The sequence below is a fragment of the Phocoena phocoena genome, chromosome 8 (assembly GCF_963924675.1).
Source record: "Phocoena phocoena chromosome 8, mPhoPho1.1, whole genome shotgun sequence".
Taxonomy (NCBI): domain Eukaryota; kingdom Metazoa; phylum Chordata; class Mammalia; order Artiodactyla; family Phocoenidae; genus Phocoena; species Phocoena phocoena.
In genome coordinates, this window is record NC_089226.1 from 16062358 (window position 1) to 16084324 (window position 21967).

Here is a 21967-nt window from a genome sequence, read left to right on the forward strand (position 1 = left end):
ATTAGCACATGAAATGATGCTCGACATCATTAGCCATCAGGGAAATGCAAATTAAAACCAATCCCCCACCCAGGATAGCTGTAATTTAAAAAATATAAAAAGATAGTAATAAGTGTTGGGAAGGGGCTTCCCTGGTGGCACAGTGGTTAAGAATCTGCCTGCCAACACAGGGGACACAGGTTTGAGCCCTGGTCCAGGAAGATCCCACATGCCTCGGAGCAACTAAGCCCATGCGCCACAGCTACTGAGCCTGTGCTCTAGAGTACGCGCGCCACAGCTACTGAAGCCTGCAGGCCTAGAGCCTGTGCTCCGCAACAAGAGAAGCCACCACAATGAGAAGCCCGCACACCTCAACGAAGAGTAACCCCCGCTTACCACAACTAGAGAAAGCTCGCGTGCAGCGATGAAGACCCAATGCAGCCAAAAATTAAAAAAAAAAAAAAGTGTTGGGAAGGATGTGGATAAATTGGAACTCTTGTACATTGTTGATGGGAATGTAAAGTGTTGCAGCCACTTCAGATAAGGGTTTGTGCAGTTCCTGAGAAGACCAAACATGGAGTTACCATATGACTCAGCAGTTCCACTACTAGGTATATACCCAAGAGAAATGAAAACACATCCACAAAAAAAACTTATGTGAATGTTCATAGCAACATTATTCATAGTACCAAAAAAAAAAAAAAAAAAAAGAATCAACCTAAATACCCATCAGCTGATGAATGGATACATAAAATGTGGTGTGTCCTTACCATGGAATATTATTCAGCAATTAAAAAAGAATGAACTAGTGATAGATGCTACAATGTGTATGAACCTTGAAAACACTATGCTGATTGAAAGAAGCCAGTCACAAAAGACCACATATTGTGTGATTCCTTTTATATGAAATGTCCAGAATAGTCAAATCCATAGAGACAGAAAGTTGATTAGTGATTGTCTAGGGCGGAGGCATTGGTGGGAGAGTTGAGGGGGGAGAAATGGAGAGTGACTGCTATTGGTACAGGGTTTCTTTTTAGGTTGATGAAAGTGTTCTAAAATTGATTGAGGTAATGGTGTACAACTCTATGAATACACTAAAAACCACTGCAAGTACACTTTAAATGGGTGGATTTTATATAATAAGGCTGTAGAAAAAGAGTCTAAATATAAATAAAAGCAGGCCTCATGTGGAACAATGGTGAGAATGTGCCAGGAACCAAAGATTATAATTAATTCATAATCAAATTCTTTGTATCTGAAATCTAATAACATTTGTAAATTTGGGGAAAACAGAAGAAAAGGAAAGAAAGAAAAGTCCACATGGTGGAATCTAGGGTCCTTGTTCTATCACTTAAAGCTATATTTTGTCTGGCCTGTTGCTACTGTGTGATGTTATTTTTTGCCATATGCCTCTGGTGAACCCTACGCCATACCCAGGGCAGTTTCTTTACTGTTGCTTCAACTTAGCACGCTAGTTCCAAGCGATCTGCCTTTACTCTGCTTTTGCCCAGCCACCACTTAGAAAACCCTTTCCATATCCCCCTCTGCTTCTCTAGCTCCAATCCACTCAACTTAAGTTCTGCTTTCTTTCTGAGTCCTTCCATAGGAACATATCTTTTCTGCCTTTGGTTCTTTCATAGGAACCAACACATTGCTCTACTGATTGGAAGGGTTCCAGAAATACATGTTAAATACATGAGTGAAGATAATGGAGGAACTTGGAGACCGTGAAAGAGACATTAGGAATAAGAAGCTTTAGTAAAGACTGAAAGACATTTGGCTAAGCTACTGAGCCAAAAGAAGATGAACAAGTCCATTCCGACAAGTGTCATAGCAAGCATGGCAAAATAAATTTTGCTTAAATGTGCAACACTTTAGGGTTAGGAGTAAGAAACAATACTTGGAATGATTAGAGGAGACCCCATGACAGGTTTACAAGACTAAAGGGTTTTTGCTTTCTGTAATAGGAAACAGGAGTGAGCTGCTGGTGGGGGGTTTCTTGTTGAATCTTACTGAAATCTTGCTGTCGGTCATTGGGTCTAGCTGTTGAGGGCAGCTGTGTGGCTGTAACATGCTCTGGAAGCAGGTGTTTCCCCCGATGTGGCATCTCTAGATGTCAGGCCCTGATCATGTCATTCATTCCTGCACACTCATTTCTCATATAAACACCTAATAGCAATCTAAGCCTATAACCATCGCTGAAGATGGTTTCCTTTAATATTGTTTCCTTTGTAAAGGTTTCCTGTTTGGTAGACTAAAAAACAAGCTCTTGCCATTAAGTCTGTGCCTCCTCCTGCCTGACAGAGTAAAATCATAGAAAGGTTACTAATTGTAGATAGAGCATTCATTGTTCAAAATGACAGATTTCCTATGTACTTTAAGCTGCTTATTAGGAAGTTTTAAAATCAAGTGGTTTTAATTCACTGCCTGCCCTGTTGCATTCTCCATTCAAAACACAAGCAGAATACTCCATGACTCTTCTGGACTTTGCTATCCAGTCACACCAGTGTCAGAGTCCATTAGTTATTACAGACTCCATCAGCACGTCTTCCTCGCTGTGCAGAGAAGGCTAGTCGTGGGAAAGGACCTGGTGAAGGTCTTTGCCAACCAATTAAAAGATATATCAAGAGCCCTCTTTCTGGATAATTCCCAAAGATACCTGCTCTGCTGAATCTCATTTGTTGGGATTTTTAGCAACCTATCGCCAGTCTCTTAAGAAAAACAGGTTTCAGTGCATGCAGACTTTAACTTATAAATTAAAAGTACTGGGTTTCAAAAGTTGTAGGTTAGTTGGTAGGGCTTTAATTGCAGTTGCATTCATAATTAACATTTGTTAAGTGCCTACTGTGTTTAAATTAAACAGTATGCTAGGTAATGTGAGAGAGTCAGAGATGAAACAGGTATTTTTAAGGAACTAGGGAGAGATGGGGTAGACCTCTACTAGAGAGAGAGGATATTTTTAAGGAGCTAGAAGAATAGGATATTTATATATGTAAATACCCAAAATAAAGGAGGAATACAAAGTAATAAGGGAGTGCAGAGATAGTAGGTGGAGGACATTTCTTACAGGAGATTCAGGAAGACTTGGCAGAAGAGGCATTTATTTTGCATTGATGAATGAGAGTATTGGATTTCTCTCCTTGAAGTAGCTGTAGTGATTTTGATGATGGCTCTGACCTCTAAGCCCCTTGTGATCATTAAGTTTTTTACAACCTTAGGAGGGCTGGCTGGGAGGTAGAGGCTCTAGTAGCTGGCCAGCTGCCAGTCAGTATGAAAAGGCTCCAGTAGCCAGGAGGTGACAAGAGGATTGGCCCAGTGTTTTTATTGCAGTTTTATTGCAGTTTAATTTAGTGACCCTTTCTTGAGTCCCTGCTATGTATGAAAACACTGTGTGGAGACTAAGATAAATAAAACGATATCCCTCCCATTTACTAACTAGTGGAGGGTATAAACACATAATACAACTAAGTATAGCATGAGGCAGAGTTGTAATTGGGCTGTAGAGGTATAAGCAAAGGGCCATGGAAGCAGAGAGGAGGAAGCCACTGGCATGGTATTTTGTGGTGGGAGTCAGTTAAGACTTCATACAGGAAGTAATATTTGACTGGGCCTTGAAAATGAGTGCGCTTTCAAATGTGGCAAGGAAGGGAAAAAGCATGGCACGGAGAGTAAGTAGCATAAGAGAGGCACATAAGCTGTACATAGTCTAGTGATGCTAGAATGGCTAGGAGTGAGTTGGAAAGGTTGGGTGGAGCTGGGTCCTGAGGACCTTTAAGTGACAATGCTAAGAGGGCTAGACTGTTCTGTAAGCAGAAGGGAGCCACCGAATGTTTTTGAGCAAGCAGGCAGCACGATGTGATTTGTGTCACGTTCACTGTGCTACGAATGAGTGGCTTAGAGGGAAATGAAATAGAGGGTAGTAAGCAAGAGCATCACTCGAGGTCAGAGATGATAAGAGTGTGAACTGAGGTGGGAGGAATGGAAATGGAAAGAAGGAGATAGGTTCAAGACACACTTACAGGGTAGAAGCAGTAAAAGCTGCACCTCCGGTTTGAAATGGAGATGAGAAGGAGCAAGGAGCGAAGACGCCAGTGCTCCTGGTGACGCAGAGGTAGTGCCATGAATGAACGTGGGAACATTGCTGGAAGAGCAGGTTTGATTTTGGAAAATGCGGAATTTGAGATGTTTCTTCCCAGGCAAGTACTGGAAGTTCTTGTCAGGAACTTAAGCATGGTACCAGGGCCAAAGATATAAATTTGGAGAATCATTACCAAACAAATGAGAGTGGAAGCTGTGGGACCAGAAGAGCTGGCCCTGAGAAAATACAGGGCAAGGAGCGATAGTCAAAATCAGCACATGCTTTACTAGAAAACACCTTCTGGAGAAGGTAGGAAGAAGAAAAGCAAATAGCAAAAGGAGGCCAAGTTGTCAACGAGAGTAAAGCTAGGAAAGGGAAGAGTGTTTCCGAGAGTAGGGAGGTGCCCAGAGTCTTCAGCTGCTGGGACTATGGGAATGTGGTAGGCCTGGGGGCAGGAGGGAGCTCTAGCCTGTCGTACCTGCACGTTGTTCATCTAAATATCTGTGTGCATAAAAGTATTTATAAGTCAGCGAGACTCTATCCTTTGCCTGCCATCCTTGTTCACTTTCTTTTGGTATTCCTCCCCAAACCACACCTCTCCTATCTCCCATCAACTCTCTTCAGACAGTGGGAGGGGGGAAGTTGAAGCACAAAAGGAGTTGAAGTTAAAATAGTAAGTGTTTGTGGTTTGTTTGTAAATAAGTTGCATATTCTTTATTTTGAATAAGCCACCTTAATGATAATAAAGTCACTTTGTCTAATTTTTAAGTTCACTGTATCTCTAGTGGTCATAAATGTGTTTGTCATAAGAAGTAAAAGTAATCTGAAAATCCTGGGTCCAGGTGAGTAGACTTAACATGTATTTACCGATTCTGACGTGGTCTTAATATCAATCATTATCCAATTTTATTTTTGTTCGTAAATAAATACCACTCACCTCACTCAGTCCAGATTTATGAAGGAAACGGTGCTGGTTTTGCTGACATAAACCAATCATATTTACTTTTAGTTAACCACGCGTCTTTTGCATTCCAGCCCATCTGTATTTCTATTTCACTATTACTTTCAATTTAAACAGCTGGTTGTATAATTTCTAAAGGTTCTCTTTTCGTGTTTGATATTCACACTTAAGGATGCAGAACCTTTATTCTATTGAGTAGAAACTAGTATTCACTGGGTAAAGATAACATGAGTTATATCCATTTGTCTTTCTAGATTTTGGCTTCAGTAACCTCTTCACTCCTGGGCAGCTGCTAAAGACCTGGTGTGGCAGCCCTCCCTATGCTGCACCTGAACTCTTTGAAGGAAAGGAATATGACGGGCCCAAAGTGGACATCTGGGTATGTGACTGCCTTCCCTTATACCCCATAGCATTAGTTACCCTTGACTGACGACAGCTGTCCTCATCCTGGACAACACGTAGTACTGCACTAGAACTGATCACCTGTTCTTTGAATTCCCAATTCTTGGTGCAGTCTGTTCTTCAACCTTTGTCTTATGGACTGAGCCACGGAGTTCAACCTCCCCCTTTGCATCTGCAAAAAAAAAAAAAAAAAAAAAAAAAAAATCCCTAGGGCAAACTTGGATGGGTACCCTTGCCAAGAACAGAAATTCTTTCTGTTGTTGCCACTTGTGTTCTCCCTAGGATGAGTACTGAGAGAAATTCTAGTTATGTTCCCAAAAAGTAATGTCTGGAAGCAAAGAAGAATGCTGACTATTCTAAAGATGATTGGCCTTGACAATGCCCCATATTATTTCTCATAAAAAAAGAAGAAAAAGTTTGTTCCATTATCTCGTGCATGACTCACCATTATCTTCATACACATACCATAATGGCCTTTTTTGTTTCCTCTCATGTGATTAATTGTACGTACTCTCTGTTTGGGATGCAGAGCCTCGGAGTCGTCCTCTATGTGCTTGTGTGTGGTGCCCTGCCATTTGATGGGAGCACACTGCAGAATCTGCGGGCCCGGGTGTTGAGTGGAAAGTTCCGCATCCCATTTTTTATGTCCACAGGTAAGGGAGTTGCCATCACACAGCTATGACTGGGTTCATGGAACATTAGACATGCTAAGTTATCCCAGGAATTGAGTGACAGAGTATAAATTGCCCATTTAACCACCTTTTCTGGCTCCAGTTTGCTGAATTGACACCTCCAGAGGCAAGGTTCTATAGGAACAGAGCATCTAGGCTTTGGCATCAGATAACCGTCCTGAGTTTGGCTCTGGGCTCTACATAGGACTACCAGTGTGGTGTGGCAGACTACTACGTCTTTCTGAGCTTCAGTTTCCTCATCAATAAATGGCTGACAGTTTTGTGAGGGCTACAACTATGAGAACTAAATTAAAGAATGTGTGTAAAGTTAATAGGTACATCGCATAGTAGCAGTAGTCGTAGTAGTTTCACCCCTGTCTTCACCTCATCTCTCACCCTTTTTCAGGATGATATTTCTATTTACTGGGGCCCCATTGAGATGGGGTAATAAATGCCAAGGATAAAGCAGGCTTTGCATCTTAATCTTGCTGCTACTACCTTTCGTGCCTCTATGACATTTATCCCCCAGACTCAAAAAGTACTTTTTAAATGAGTGGGCAATAGGGTAAGTAGCTCTTAGAAGAATTTAACACTGAAGACAGACACCAGACACCCAGAACCTACAGTGTTTCGTCACCATCTCTGTGCACTTAAGAACATTTTGGAGACAATGCTGTAAGCAATCTATTTAGTTTTGCCTAATCATGATTTCACTTTAAGGAACAGCATACAGAGTGTATGTCCGCTGGGTTGGCAACACACTGTAAGCACGTGGGAATTAACGTTTTAGAATAAATGAGAATTGCATCTAGAATAAATTTCAGAAATTTGATTTCTAAAATGCATTTTAGAAAAAAGCTGTGAGAAAAATAAAATAGAGAAGAGGTGGTAGGGATGGTGGCTGGGTGGTTATTTGGAAAGGTATGTCAGGGAACCCCTTCACTGAGAAGTCAACATTACAGCGAAGGCTTAAAGAAGGCGAGGGCGTGAGCCGTGCAGTCTGAGGAAGAGCTTTCCAAGCTGAGGGGACGGCAGGTAGAAAGGCCCCAGTGAGGGAGCATGACTGGGTGTCTAAGGAACAGAATGGAAGCCTCTGTGCTGGAAAGGAATGAGTGAGGGGACAGGAGAGATGCCATCAGAGAGGCAACAGAGAGCTCACTTTGAGGGCTTAGTCAGTCAGCGTTAAGGCCTTTTTCACTCTGAGTGAAATGCAAAGGATCAGAGGATTTTAACAGAGGAATGATATTATCTGACTTTTCGTTTTTTTCTAACTATTATTATGAATATTTTCAAACATGCAAAAATATCTAAAGAACTTTACGGTGACTTTTGTGTTTTAAAGAAATCACTTTGGCAGCTCTGTTGGTTGAAAGGTTCAAGGGCTGAAGGAGGGAGACCAGTTAGTAGGAGACTTTTGCAGTAATCCACGTGAGAGATATTGGTGGCTAGTTCCCAGACTGGGGTGTAGAGGTGGGGATGGTAAGAAGTCGTCAGATTCAAGAGATAATACTGGGGCTTCCCTGGCAGTCCAGTGAGTAAGACTCCACGCTCCCAATGCAGGGGACCCAGGTTCGATCCCTGGTCGGGGAACTAGATCCTGCATGCCGCAACTAAGAGTTCACATGCCGCAGCGAAGATCCATCATGCCACAATTGAGACCTGGTGCAGCCTAAACAAATAAATGAATACATAAATATTAAAAAAAAAAGAGAGAGAGATAGTATGTACTGTGTGGAAGGCTCTGTTTCAAGCATTTTGCAAACATTAACTCATTCAATTACTTTAACAACCCTGTAAGATACATGGGAGTATTACCCCCATTTTATAGGTGATAAAACTGAAGCCAGGAGATGTTTAGCAGTTTTCCCAAGATAACACAGCTACTAAGTGACTAAACTAGAACTTGAGCCTAGGCAGTCTGGCTCCAACAACATATATGTGGGATTTGATGTGAGAGAGAAAAAGTAATTATTAATAATCCAGGGGTTTTGGCTTGAGCAACTGGAAGGATGGATTTACTGCTAACAGAGATGGGAATGGAGAGATATTTTATATGTGTTAGTTTGAGATGCCCATTAGACATCTAAGTTGAGATATTGTATAGGCAGTTGAATATAGGACTGTACCTTAGTTGGGAGTGGTGGGCTAGTGATACACATTTGGGAATGATCAGTATGTAGATAATACAGTATTTTAAGCTCTGAGATAAGGTCACTTTTTAGGCCATGATTGCAGAGAAGAGAAGAGGTCTAAGGATTAATCTCTGGGATACACTAATATTCAGAGATCAGGAACGTGAAGAGGGATCCGCATAGGAATTGCTAGTAAGGTAAGCCAGAGAGTCCTCTGTTCTAGAAAACAAGTGGAGAGAATGTGTCAAGGAGGAGGGAATGAGGAACTGGGGGGGTGCTGCTCATACATCAGATGACTAAGAACTTGTTGGAGGACGGAGGGAACGGAAAGCACCCATTGAACTGAGAAGGCATCTTGAGACCAAAAAACAAGGTAGGCAGCTCCAGGTGATCAATGGGTCAGTTTATTATAGGGTAGCTTACTCACAGAATAAGTAGGATCAGGCGGACAACCATCCAGGAGCACTCATAGCGGTACCGTGCACTGCCAAGGGGACAATTTTATCGTTAACCTAAGGGGCGTGGGTATGTGCTTGGAAACAGTAAGTGCATTCCTAAGTCAATATTTATTAATGGGTAGCTAGGCTATTAATGGGCACCAGGAATATGTCAGCAAAGGTCTTCATCATTGTTTGGAGACCACCAGAGCACAGAGGCCACCTGGACCTAATGATCATGAAACAATGGCTATTAACTACAGAGTCCTTGATGACAGAGAAGTGACTTAGCACAGTCCTAGGTAGGGTCAGTGGAAGGACGGGAGGCATGGCAGGAGCCCAGAATGTCATCAGTTATGCTAATAGCCATACAGAACTGGATACCGGATTTAAAGAGATCACTGATGACCCTGAGGTACCGCCTTGGTGGAGGAACAGGAGTAAAACCCTGACCCATGTAGATGCAGCCGGAAAGGGGTGGACGGGAAGCGGAGAAAGGAAACAGACACAGCTCTTCGCAGTTCTACTCTGGAAGGAGGCAGAGAAGGGGTGGAGTGGATTGTTCTGGCCGGAGTCACCAGTGATCTTGTCATAATCTATTGGATATCCTTGGTCTTTATCTTAATGACTGCCCAGCAGTATTTAGCGCTAAATGCTACAAGTTCACCACTCCTTTCTTTCTTTTGTTAAATATAAACTTTTTCTTTTAGAGCAGTTTTGGGTTCATAGCAAAATTAGCAGAAAGTACGGAGAGCTCCCATATACGTCCTGTCCCCTCACACCCATAGCCTCCCCCACCGTCAGTATCCGGCATCGAAGTAGAACATTTGTTACGGTCCATCAACCTGCTGCGACACTACATTGGATTACCATCTAAAGTCCATCGTTTACTAGGGCTCACTCTTGGTGTTGTACGTTCCGTGGGTTTGGACAAATACATAATGACATGTATCTACCATTATAGTATCATTCAGAGCAGTTTCACTGCCCTAAGAATCCTCTGTGCCTATTCATCCCTCCCACTCCCTTAACCTCTGGCAGTCAATGATCATTTTACTGTCTCCACAGTTTTGCCTTTTCCAGAATGTCATATAGTTGGAAACATACATTATGTAGCCTTTTCAGATTGGCTTCTTTCACTTAGTAATATGCATATAAGTTTCCTCTGTGTCTTTTCGTGGATTAATAGCTCACTTCTTTTTAATGCTCAATAATACTCCATTGTCTGGGTGCACCACAGTTTACTTATCCATTCACCTGCAGATGGACCTCTTGGTTGCTTCCAGGTTTTGGCAATAATGAACAAAGCTGTTATAAATATCCGTGTGCAGGTTTTTGTGTGGATGTAAGTTTTTAACTCATCTGACTAAATACCAGGGAGTGTGATTGCCGGATTATACCATAAGAGTATGTTTAGTTTTGTAAGAAACCACCAAAGTGTCTTTCAAAGCGGTTGTGCCATTTTGCATCTCCACCAGCATTTGGTATTGTCAGTGCTTTGGATTTTTGCCTTTCTAATAGATGTGAAGTGGTATCTTGTTATTTTAATTTGTAATCCCTGATGATGTATGATGGTTAACATTTCATATGCATGTTTACCATCTGTATATCTTCTTTGGTGACAGGTCTAAATGTTTTGCCCATTTTTTTAAAAAATTATTTATTTATTTATTTATTTGGCTGTGCCAGGTCTTAGTTGCGGCACGGGAACTCTCAGTTGCGGCACGTGGGATCTAGTTCCCCGACTAGGGGATCGAACCCAGGCCCCTCCTGCATTGGGAGTGTGGAGTCTTAGCCACTGGATCACCGGGGAAGTCCCTTGCCCATTTTTAAATTTGGTGGTTTGTTTTCTTATTGTTGAGTCACTCCTTACTTTTTAAAACACTTTTTTTCCCATTGCTTCTCAGATGCCATGTTCTGCAGTTTTCCTCCTGTCTCTCTGAGTACACCTTGTTTGCCAGATTTCTCTTTCTCTGTTCATCCTTTAAATCTTTTCTTCTTTACACCATCTTTCTGAGCATCTTATTCACTGCTGTGGCTTCAGGGAGTACAGTGATGTTCAGTCCCCATTTAACACTTGGGTAACTCTCTGGCCCAGACCTCTCCTCTGGAATGAGAGGCTATATATCCAACCAGTTGCTACCAGTCAGCTTTACTTGTATGTCTTGAATTCACATCAGTGGAAACATTTTCAAAACTGAATTTAATCCCTCCCTAGAATTGCTCCATTCTGTGTTCCCTGTCTTAGTGACTGGTGTCACCGTCTGACCAAGAAGCTAGCCTTGATTCCTCCTCTCTTACCATCACCACAGCCACTCACTTACCAAATCCTGTAGATTCAACCCTCCATTCCTGTAGACACTTCTGTAGTGGCTCTTGCCTGGATTAAATAATAGCCAATTAAATGGACGCCTGGCTCCAGCCTTATCCCTCTCTAATGCGTTCTCCACACGGCTGCATGAGTAATGTTTCTAAACTATATACGACAACACACACACACACACACACACACACAAAATTTGGTTATATCGTTTTCCGGCTTAAACTTTTCAATGGTTTACCGTTGCCTCTAGGCTGCAGTTCGCTCCTTAATGCAGCTAGAGCACTGACTTCATTTTTGACCATGACTGTAGTAAAAGATACATTTCATACAGTGACCTAGAAAATACATATATACATACAGCTGGACAAAAGTTTTTTTAAAAAGTAAAACTTGTCTTTACTAGGTGCAGTGCACTCTAATACATTTCATTCTATTACATTAAAAATGCTAATTATAGCTTACTGAATTGATCTCATGACTGCTTTTTGAAAAACAATGACATAGTAATACTTCTGTGACCTGGCTCGTGCCTATCTCTGCAGCCCCAGATCCCATTCTACATCTAGTCGCCCTAATTTCCTTCTGGTTCCCAGAACAAGTGATACTCTCTGGAGCAACTCTCTCTGCCTGGGGTACTTCTTCCTCCCCCTACCCTACCCCATGCCACCCACTCCTGTATTCTAGAGCAAGAAATTAGATGTGATAAAAATAAGAATCTAGATAATTTCTACCAGTCTTTCTTTTATCATGGGACTTCCCAAACATTTCATTGTAATCGTTTCTTTCATTATATATCTTCCATACCAGACTGTGAGCTTAGAGAAAGTAAAGACAAAATGTGGGGGTTTTTTTCACAGTTGTCTCTAGCCTAGCAGAATATCTGGCATGTGGTAGGATTTAGTAAACAGTATGTAGATAGTAAATAGGATCCTGCTTAAAACCCTCCAGTCACTTTCATTTACACTTAGAAAACAATTCCAGAAGTCATTATTATTAGAAAACAATTCCAAAAGTCATTATTATTATGGCCTACAAGGCACACTGTGGTTGGCCCCTCTCTTTAATCTCATTTCCTGCTTCTCTTCCCTTTAGGCCCCGAGCTCCAGTTACAGAGGCGTCCTTGCTGTTTCTCAGACTTTCCAAGTGCACGCATTCCTGTTTCCTCACATATTTACATGGCTTCCTCACCTAACTTGAGGTTTCTGCTTAAATGTCCCCCCAGAGAGACCTCTCCTGATACCCCCGTCATTCTCTTTCCGTAACTCTGCTTCACAGTTTTTCATGGCACTTAGCACTACCTGACCTTATTTGTTTACTGTGTCCCCACCCCTCATCCCCACTGCCTCCTGACTGTAATACGATTTTGTTCTTGTTCACTGCTGTATTCCCATGGCTCAGGACAGTGCATGGGTCCTGGTAGGCACTCAGTAAATATTTGCTGAGTGAATGCATGCATGCATGCATAGATTTGTTACAGTGTTCACTACCGAATAATTCAAATAATAGTATCAATAACGGTAATTTACGTTTCTTTAGGGCTTTCAAGTTTACAAAGTATTTCCTATACTTGATCTAATTTGAGCTATGTAATTGTACTCTGGAATTGGTATTGACGCTAGCATTTATCATTTTGCCAATGAAGTTTAAGAATCTGAAGTTTTAAAGAAATTAGTTGACATGCCTAAAGCCACACAGGTAATAAGTGACCAAGTTAGTACTCAAATTCAGTGTCTGTTCTACTACCCCACACCGCTGCAAAGAAAGGGCAGTGTAAACAAACCACTTCCTCTGCTTTTCCAGTGTCCACAGTGTTTCCTGTGAGCAACTTGGATCCGTTCTCCCCTCCACCTCCACATCACGGCAAAAGATTTTTACTCAAGCCTTACAGAGCTGGCTTCCGATAGTGGATGCTGGTGAAATAGCTAGCCTTGCTGTCAGCCACATTGTGTCTTAGTGCTTAGAAATAAACCATGTAACATTTTAACTACTTAGGAAGAGCTAATATTTATAACATGATATACGTTAACACGGAAGTTTAAAGACTCATAGAACACCAACATAATTATCCTAAATGCGGTCACTTTTTAATCCTGGACAAGTAATTCCCTAAGTAGGAATAACATTTTTTGTAAGATTAAGTACAGGAAGTGACAAACAACCCAATCTAGGAAATGAGTAGACGGTTGCTGTGTTACTAGTGTGATCTCTCTGCCCTCAGGGACATACATGTGCTCGGCCTTGCCTACCAGCGTAGGCCTGAATCCCAAGGCCCTTCGAGACTGCTGTCTGAAGGATAAAGGCATACGATGGTTTAGTCTTCTCTCAGCTTAGACGTCCTTCAAGTACCAAAAAGTTTCAAGTTCATGTAAAGGAAACCTAGAGTCTGTCCCTGAGTCTTTTTGCTGATTATACCTCTAGCTTCTAGGCATAATTGCACCTCGTTAGACCTAGGGTTAATTCTTTATATGGAGGCTGGAGCCAGCCGCTTTCCAGCCTGTCAGGTCAGCCATTACTGTGCTACAGATAATAATGTAGTTGAGGGAAGTCCTAAAAAACAAGATCCTTTTTTTCTCAGGCTGTTGTCATGGACTTGAACTGAGTTTATCCATTTTTCTGCCAGAAGGATCTAGAAACTCCAGCAGAGCTGGTGTCGTTTTTCAAATGAGCATTTGGGTGGCCGAGTGGGGAGGGCCTCATGGTCCAGCTTCTTCTAGCCAAGTTGAATTCCAGAGTATCTACAGCTGTGTGGGAGGCCATGCTATACAAATGGATACAGTTAGTTTAAGAATTCTAAGCGTCTCTTTATTGTCAGTAATGTGTGGAATGAAGTGTCCTCCCAATTAGTGGATATTTCTAGGCCTAGGCTTGTTTGTTTGATACAACCTTCCCTTCCTGGACATCCCGAGATATCCTAAAGACATACTTTCAAGTTGCAATGACAGTGGTATAAATTTAAGAGGATTTATTCAAGGGGGATCGATATTATACTACCTAGTTCAATAGCTATGTATGTGTCTTCCTCTCCTCTTCCCTAGAATGCAAGCTCCTTTATATCAGAACTGTGTTTCACACACACATCATCATCCTCCCGTAAGCCTTAAGAGCAACTGGTATGGTGTAAATATTCAGTAAATTTTTTTTTAATGAAAAATTGAATCATCACTTACCTATAGACTCTTCCATCAGACTCTTGCATTTTATTATTAAAGTGATACGTAACTCACCGATGATCTGAATTATTAATTGGTTTTACGTACTTTTGTTATATACATTAATATGTAAATGACCAGGTCGAGTGATTTCTAGTTTTTAAAAGGGTTTGATCTACGGTAGAGTTGGCTTTCAATGTCTCAAGTAAAATACATTTGGTCTAGGCAAGTGTTTTTGGATTAAACTTCTCCGAGCATCCCAGAGAGCAGTTAGGTAAAACCCTGAGCCTAAATTATAAAAGCATTCAAAGTTGAACCTTCCTGTTTTTTTGAGTTTCTGCAGAAGGTGAGACCTGACCTGGCCACATATGTTAGCAGTTGCTTTCTCTGAGTTCCGGTCCCACTGACGGAAGCCAACAATGTAAAGTTTTTGAGCACCAAGTTCAGTCACTACCAGTATATTTTTAAAAACCATCAGAGGCCTACTTCTTAAAGCCTAGTTTGTCTTATTTACCACTTATATCACCTGCTAGCAGATATAGTAAGATCAGTCATTTATTGGGTTGGCCAAAAAGTTCGTTTGGATTTTTTGGTAACATCTTCTGGAAAAACCCGAACGAACTTTTGGGCCAGCCCAATATTTAGCTGAAGGAAAATTAATTTACAGTGAAAAAAATGCATTGAGGCAAGCATATAGAGATCTCTTGTGGACAATATTTTTGAGTCTTTATTGATTAGATTTCACTGTGACTTAATTAATTGTAATACTGCATAAGCATTTTATCCCTGGGAACGCAGGACCCAGGCTTACATTATGCTTCTGATGGAGACTACCGTGCAGCTACTGCCAAAAAGCTTCTACTTAGATGCAAACAATTTTGCCCTGATTGGCTTACTCATCAGGAACCACACAGCATGCGGGATTGGGACGGGAGGTTAAAGTAACTCACCCATCAGTCTCCATATACTAAGGAGCTCAGAGTCCTCAAAACAGTTCTCTCGTACTTTTTTAAGGTATACTCAGCCTCTAGGGAGACAACCTGTATAGTGCTTTCATGTTAGTGAGTGCAGAAATCCACATGGTGTCAGGAACGAGGCTAGGGCTACCTCAGAGTTAAGCAAGCCTCCCCTGACCAGCTCTGCCGTGATTTTACCTAATATGATAGAAAACCAGGGGGTAAATATGGGTACTGCCCTATCTCGTACTACCCTTTTCAAGCACACTGTCTCCTAGCTTCAGCAACCCTAGAGAGGAAAACAGAGTAAGGGAAGAAGTTCTAGATGGAAGGACTCCAGAGATTTGAATAATAGCTAACATCCATTGAACTCTTTCTTGGTACCAGACACCGTTGCATTAACCTATTGAATATTTAACACAACCCTATGAGGTAAGCTGCTCCTGTCATTTGATAAGACAAGACAGTTGAGGCATGGTAAGAATAAGTAACACACCCAGAATCACACAGCTGGGAAGTGTGGAGCTGAGATTTGAGCCCATGCACTCTGGCTTCAGAAGCCACCTAACTGTCTTCGATTGTACTTTAATTCTCAGTGAGTACATATCTCACAGGTTATTCCAAGTATCCAGAGAGTCCTGGAATGGATATCTTTGCCCATCTGCATCTGGATTATTTTTGGAAAAAAGTGTTAGTATCAAGGACTATGTATTGGACTCTGATGTAAAGCTGAACCAGAGTTTTCTTCCACTGTAATGATTGCTATTAGGACTTAAAATATATTTGAATAATAAGGTAGTGTAAGTGACACGTTTTTATTTTAAAAAACTCTAGTATGACAGTGTGGCATGTCAGGGGTAAATGTGGTCATCCCCAGCCTTCAAGCCAGCGTCTCCTAATTTCTAAATCTTAATTCTGGCAAGATCACAGCCACCTTGAAAATAAGCAAAGTTCAAGAAATAGATGTTAGTTTTCTAATAAATGGATACCTATGGGTCAAACAGTTGTTTTCTCCTCAGTCTATCTCAGGTTGATAAACTGTTAAAATGGAAGTTTTAGCCTCTCAGCCTAACTTTATGGATTCCTAATAGAAGCTTTTCTTATCTGCACCATCATTATTTGCTAGATTGTGCCAAGCCATCTCCCTTTGGCCTCTGTTCAACCATAGAAAGTGTCTCACAGGATTTGGTCATAAGGAACTTTATTTCTATTCCAGAACATTCTGATAATATTTTGCAGAAACCAGTGTGGTAGAATTTGTATTTAAATCACTCTCCACTTCCTTGTCTGATCTCTTCCTGTTGGGCTATCCTTGTAGGAATTTTATGGAATGCTTTGGTACTGGGACTCCCATTTTTCTCTCCCCGAAAGAACTAAAAGCAAATGGCTTCAAAACAAGACATTTTTTTCCTCAGTGTCACTTCTTTTAGAGGAGCTGATCTCAGTGCTTGTTTATTATGAGTCAAATCTTATCACAACCAACATTATTACAGATTAAGTTCTGTTAGAGTTAATTCCAAGATTGTGTATTTTCTTTCATTGCGTAAAACTGTGGTATTGACTATCACTTTAAAGTTAGAAATACAAGTTAGAAATGTTTATGCATTTTCTATTGTAACAGTAAAGTATCAAAATTTAATTTCTATAGAGTAAAAATCTTCTAATACCTACAGCACCATTGTTCTAGCAATATCCAGTATAACAAAACTTCATTGTAACAACAACAAAAACCCTGTATTTTGTATGATTGTACTTAACATTTATGTGATCTCTCAAGGCAGGTATATGACAGTGCATTCAGTGTATGTTCTTTATACATAGAAATGTCTTATTTTAAGACCATTTGTCTACTTTGTTTAGATTTTAAAATAGTTGCTATGTAAGATAGATTTGACCTTGTCGGCTGACAGCTGACAATGACAGGGTTTCCTTGGGCATGTTAAAAAATATCATTTCTAGGACTTCGTCCACAAGCAGAGTGAGGATTCCTAACTCTGGCCATCTTCATACCAAAAGAAGTTATCTTGGCAAAAACACCTATGATTTCTTATTGAGTTTCTTTTTAATTATTTCTGTAGGGATCATGACATTGCAAGATAGCACACTTTTTTAGCCATGATTATGACAGGATCAGGACATTATGACAGACTTTTTCTTTTCTTTTTTTCTTTTGGAAAAGTCAGATAGCATTAAAGAGGAGCTCTGAGTCACAAACATTTGTAAGTCCAGAACACAGATTCTTATCAAAGCCATGGTGCTCCATCCAGAGATTGTCATTGCAGACCAGTCATCGATCTTGTTCTGTTTGCCTGCTGTAATAGTGTCAGTTCTCCCCCAGACTGGTACCTGAGCTGGCCAAGTGGAGAGCAGAATCAGACAGTATTTCACATTGTATTCTTGTTCTGAAAAGTGTTAAGACTTTAGTGCCATGTAACTTTTTAAAAAAAAATATGAAGTTGGGCTTCCCTGGTGGCGCAGTGGTTGAGAGTCCACCTGCCAATGCAGGGGACACGGGTTCGTGCCCCGGTCCGGGAAGATCCCATGTGATGTGCCGCGGAGCGGCTGGGCCCGTGAGCCATGGCCGCTGAGCCTGCGCGTTCGGAGCCTGTGCTCCACAATGGGAGAGGCCACGGCAGTGAGAGGCCCGCCTACCAAAAAAAAAAAAAATGAAGTTAATTCATTTTTCAGGGAAACAGACATTTTAATTTTAGCCAATTTATTTTTGTTTCTCTTTTGGAGTTTTGAGATTTGAGAAAAATAGTGCTCTCTTTGAAATTTGAATTGCTCAGGAGAATTAAACCTTATTAAGAAGTTTGTTAAAGTTATTGAAAATAAAGAGCTCTTGGGCTACATGTTTTGGCATTACCTTTGAACACACCTAGTATTGACTGGAAAGAGGACGTGAGACACCACACCATACCCTCTTCCAAGGACCTGTAAGAAGCATGAATTTCCTGGGTGACTGCTTCTTCCTCGCATTCTTCCCATGCCTCCTGGCACACAGATGTCTTCTGTTCCCCCAGCTCCAAGCAGTTTTATGTGGTCAGAAAGAATCTGTGACTCAGTTCCTTTCAGACCACTCCTCTGCCCACAGAGCTGAAAATGGTTGCTTTGCATGTCCCGTACTTTGGCCACACTTGAAGGGCTTAAGGGACAGTTGGCATTGCCTCCATCATGGGATCAGCCTGCAGACTCTGAGGGCCAGTTCCTGAGTTTTTGCCTGCGCCTTCTGCCTGTGATCCCTTGACTGGGGAAGCCTGTCGTTGCCAGCCTTCCATCCAGTCCCCGTCACCACGCAACAGCCAGAGTATATAAACCAGGCTCACTCTTCTGTAGTGCATTTCAGCCTCCCCATCGTGTCCCCGCCTTCTCAGTTCACCGTAATGCAACTTGCCATTCACCGTAACACTGTTTTCCAGCTGTTCATAGCCTTCTGACAATGAAGTTACCACCTAGCCCACTTTCTATGAACTTGGCTTATAGGTGACTCTTATCGTGATAGAACCTGTGGTGACTACATGGCATTTGATCTTTTGGAAGAGGAGTGAAATTGATTTGATATGTTTTCATAAAGATACTCTAGCTACTACCTAATACATCAACAAGTAATTTAGGTATTATATGGCTTTGGCATAACACTGACCAGAATTTGTATCCTGGTTTTGCCTCTTATTATCTGGTCAAGTTTCTTAACTTACTTGATTGTTAATTTCCTTACTTGTGAAATATTTATAATACTAATAAGCATTAGTGTGTGAATTAAATGCTTAAATTAACTTAAAGGGTTAATTTATTTTAATTAGCACTCTGCCTAGCTCTTTTACAGTGCTCGGTAAATGTTAGTAATTATTATTAAATAATATTTTTGAATGAATTGCTCTATTAATCTTTCATTCCCTCCTTCCGTGTGTTGTTTTCCACTCTTTTCTTTCTCTCACCCTCACTCTCTTAAGAGGCTAAGGATACATTATTAATACTTTCGGACACATCCACAGGGTTTATGGAGAAGATTTATCTGCCAGGAGCTGTTTTGGTTTGTTGTACCATAACCTAGACGCTATGGCTAGGCCACATGCAGACGTCTCCTCACGTGGTAATCTGACTTACATATTATTCTGTGCAGCCTCAGAAAAGATCAGTGAGTAAGTACCCTCTGTGTGAATGAGACAAAGAACTCTAAAGCTGCAAGGGGAGGCCTTGGAAATCATCTGACCCAGGCTTTTGCCCCCAAACAGTGCCACATCTTAGTTGGCTGCTTTTTCTAGCTTGAAGCATGGAGAATGCCTGTTCTATTGTGGGCTCTTGGAATCAGATTATTAAAGTTGTTAGAAGGAATTGTAGCAGTCACCTAGTCCCGTGTTTCTTTCAACTGGCATTACTGAGAACCTGTTACATACCGTGTGCTATGCGGGCCCTGGGGACACAGAGTTCACTGAGACGTTCAAGGATCCCAAGTCTTCTTCACACCTAATACTGGGGGCCCTTCTAACGACATCTCAAATGCCAGCCTCTGATTAGACATTTCTCGTGACAATAAGGATACTATTTCAGGTCAAATTGTTCCCTTTTCATAGTTACATGGTTTTTGGAGTTGGAGGGGACCAAAGAGTTCATCCTATTCAGTTGCTTCTGGACTTAATTTTCTTTCTTTTTTTTTTTTTTAAAGGTGGGGGGGTTCTTTATTTTTTAAATTTATTTATTTATTTATGGCTGCATTGGTCTTTGTTGCTGCGCGCAGGCTTTCTCTAGTTGCGGCGAGCAGGGACTGCTCTTCATTGTGGTGCGTGGGCTTCTCATTGCGGTGGCTTCTCTTGTTGCAGAGCACGGGCTCTAGGCGTGCGGGCTTCAGTAGTTGTGGCACGCAGGCTCAGTGGTTGTGGTGTGCGGGCTCTAGAGCGCAGGCTCAGTACTTGTGGTGCACGGGCTTAGTTGCTCCACGGCATGTGGGATCTTCCTGGACGAGGGCTCGGACCTGTGTCCCCTGCATTGGCAGGTGGATTCTTTTTTTAAATTTTATTTAATTTATTTTTTTATACAGCAAGTTCTCATTAGTCATCAGTTTTATACACATCAGTGTATACATGTCAATCCCAATCACCCAATTCATCATACCACCACCCCTGGCAGGCAGATTCTTAACCACTGTGCCATCAGGGAAGTCCCTGGACTTAATTTTTTAAATAAAACCTTACTAAGAATACTAATGTATAAAATAAATAAAATTAGCTGTGCTCCAGGTATGGCCCTGCGTACTTGACTGCCCCCCTCACTTCCCTAAGGGGCCCCTCCTTAGATCCCTAGGACCTTGATCAAGTACTTTGGATCAATTCTGATAATTAGAAAGATTTCTCCTAAATTGAACTTGTTACTGATAATTATTCCAAATTCAGGGCCCTGGAGCAGCAAAATATAAATGCACATTGTCTGCTGTATAAATATCTTTCAGATACTTGAAGAACACCCAGTGTGCCCCTTCCTGCCTACACCTTCTCTTCTCCAAGATAAATCAGCCTCATGACCTTTACCCTGTCTTCGGGGGACATGTTTTCAAAGTTTTAGTCAGGAACTTCTTTCTTAAGCTATTCTGTTTATTTCTTCTATCTTGGAAACTAGAGGCAGAGCTTCTGTTAACTATCTTGGGTGAATTTGAAGTTGGGTTTTAACTCCCCTTCATCCTTTATTATTTTCTCCTTCGGGCTGAATGCTTTCAGCCTCTTAGAGAAAGCTGTTTATTATCAAGGTCAAAAAAGAAAAAAAGGTGTTAAAGACCCCGCCTCAGATGGAATTACAGCTTGAGATGGCAGTCTGAACTGAATTCCCGTTTCAGGACCCTGCCCATACGGCAGCCCTCTCTCCACAGAGTCATGCAAATGCTGTCAGCGCCGCGGGGCAGGGTCTGAGCTGGGCATCCTCTAGTCACTGGTGGTTCTGGTGGCATCAGGTTTCGCGGGGCCACAGCGATTTTCACTGCAGAGGCCACTTGGCGCTTGCGAACACGCAGAGCCGAGGGTTCCTGCACTGCCCCAAGTGCTTCAGTTCTGTTCAGTAGCAAAGGTCTGCCCTTTGAGAGGGAACAAGCGATGGGGACATTTTTGACATTAAAATAGAGTTCTCTTTGACATCTGGGAAAGTTGATGATGTTTTGTACTCTTTGATCTGAGGCCCCATTTTCTTTCCACTCATTTCAATTGACTGTCCAGTGGTTAATTGTGTTATTAGGTTTGAAAGCATTTATTTCCTTTGTTTTCACCCTCTTTCCATGTTTTATGTAGAATGGTACTTTCCAGTCTAGTTTGAATATAATTTCCTGAGCTATATGTGACACTTAGGAAACATGAGTTGATAATAATACCCTGGCTTTCCACATTTTGTCATACTTTACCATCTGTGCAACATATGAAGAGTGTTAGATTTCTGCTCCTTTGGGCGCTGGATGTTATATAGGGCACACAGATAAGAGCTTGTATCCGTTAGGTGTTGCCACCGCAACAAGGCGTTCTCAGCCTGGGACCTGTAGACGCCTGAGGAATCTGTGACAGGCTCTGGGGGCTCCTTGAATAGACTAAAAATACACGCACATTTTTGTGTATAAATTCTTGTTCATATTTTTCTGGAGATTTTTCAAGGCATCTGAAACCAAATAATGGCTAAGGATGACTTAATAGAGGTTTCAAGATCCTGATATTGAACCAGATACACCTTCTAATCAGGACTTATTACAGTGGTGTTAATTTTTGTTGTTGTTGTTTTTAATAAAATGCCTTGAGAATTCTGCTTTAAAGTGAGCCTGTAACTAAACATCATTCTGCCTTGGTCATCTGATTCAGAACTAATGTGGCTACCGTTCATGCGCTAGATGCTATATGGAAACCAAAAGAA

The 21967-nt window shown here is 41.5% G+C and overlaps 1 protein-coding gene across 2 annotated transcripts in view; it reads left to right on the forward strand.

The window, feature by feature from the left end:
* The window catches only part of SIK3 (SIK family kinase 3), a 245690-nt gene that overhangs the window by 190800 nt on the left and 32923 nt on the right, over positions 1-21967 (forward strand). For both annotated transcript variants that reach the window (XM_065881599.1, XM_065881600.1), the window contains exons 5-6: positions 5273-5397; positions 5950-6073. In XM_065881599.1, coding sequence (XP_065737671.1) covers positions 5273-5397; positions 5950-6073 — 249 coding nt within the window. The remainder of the gene's footprint in view (positions 1-5272; positions 5398-5949; positions 6074-21967) is intronic.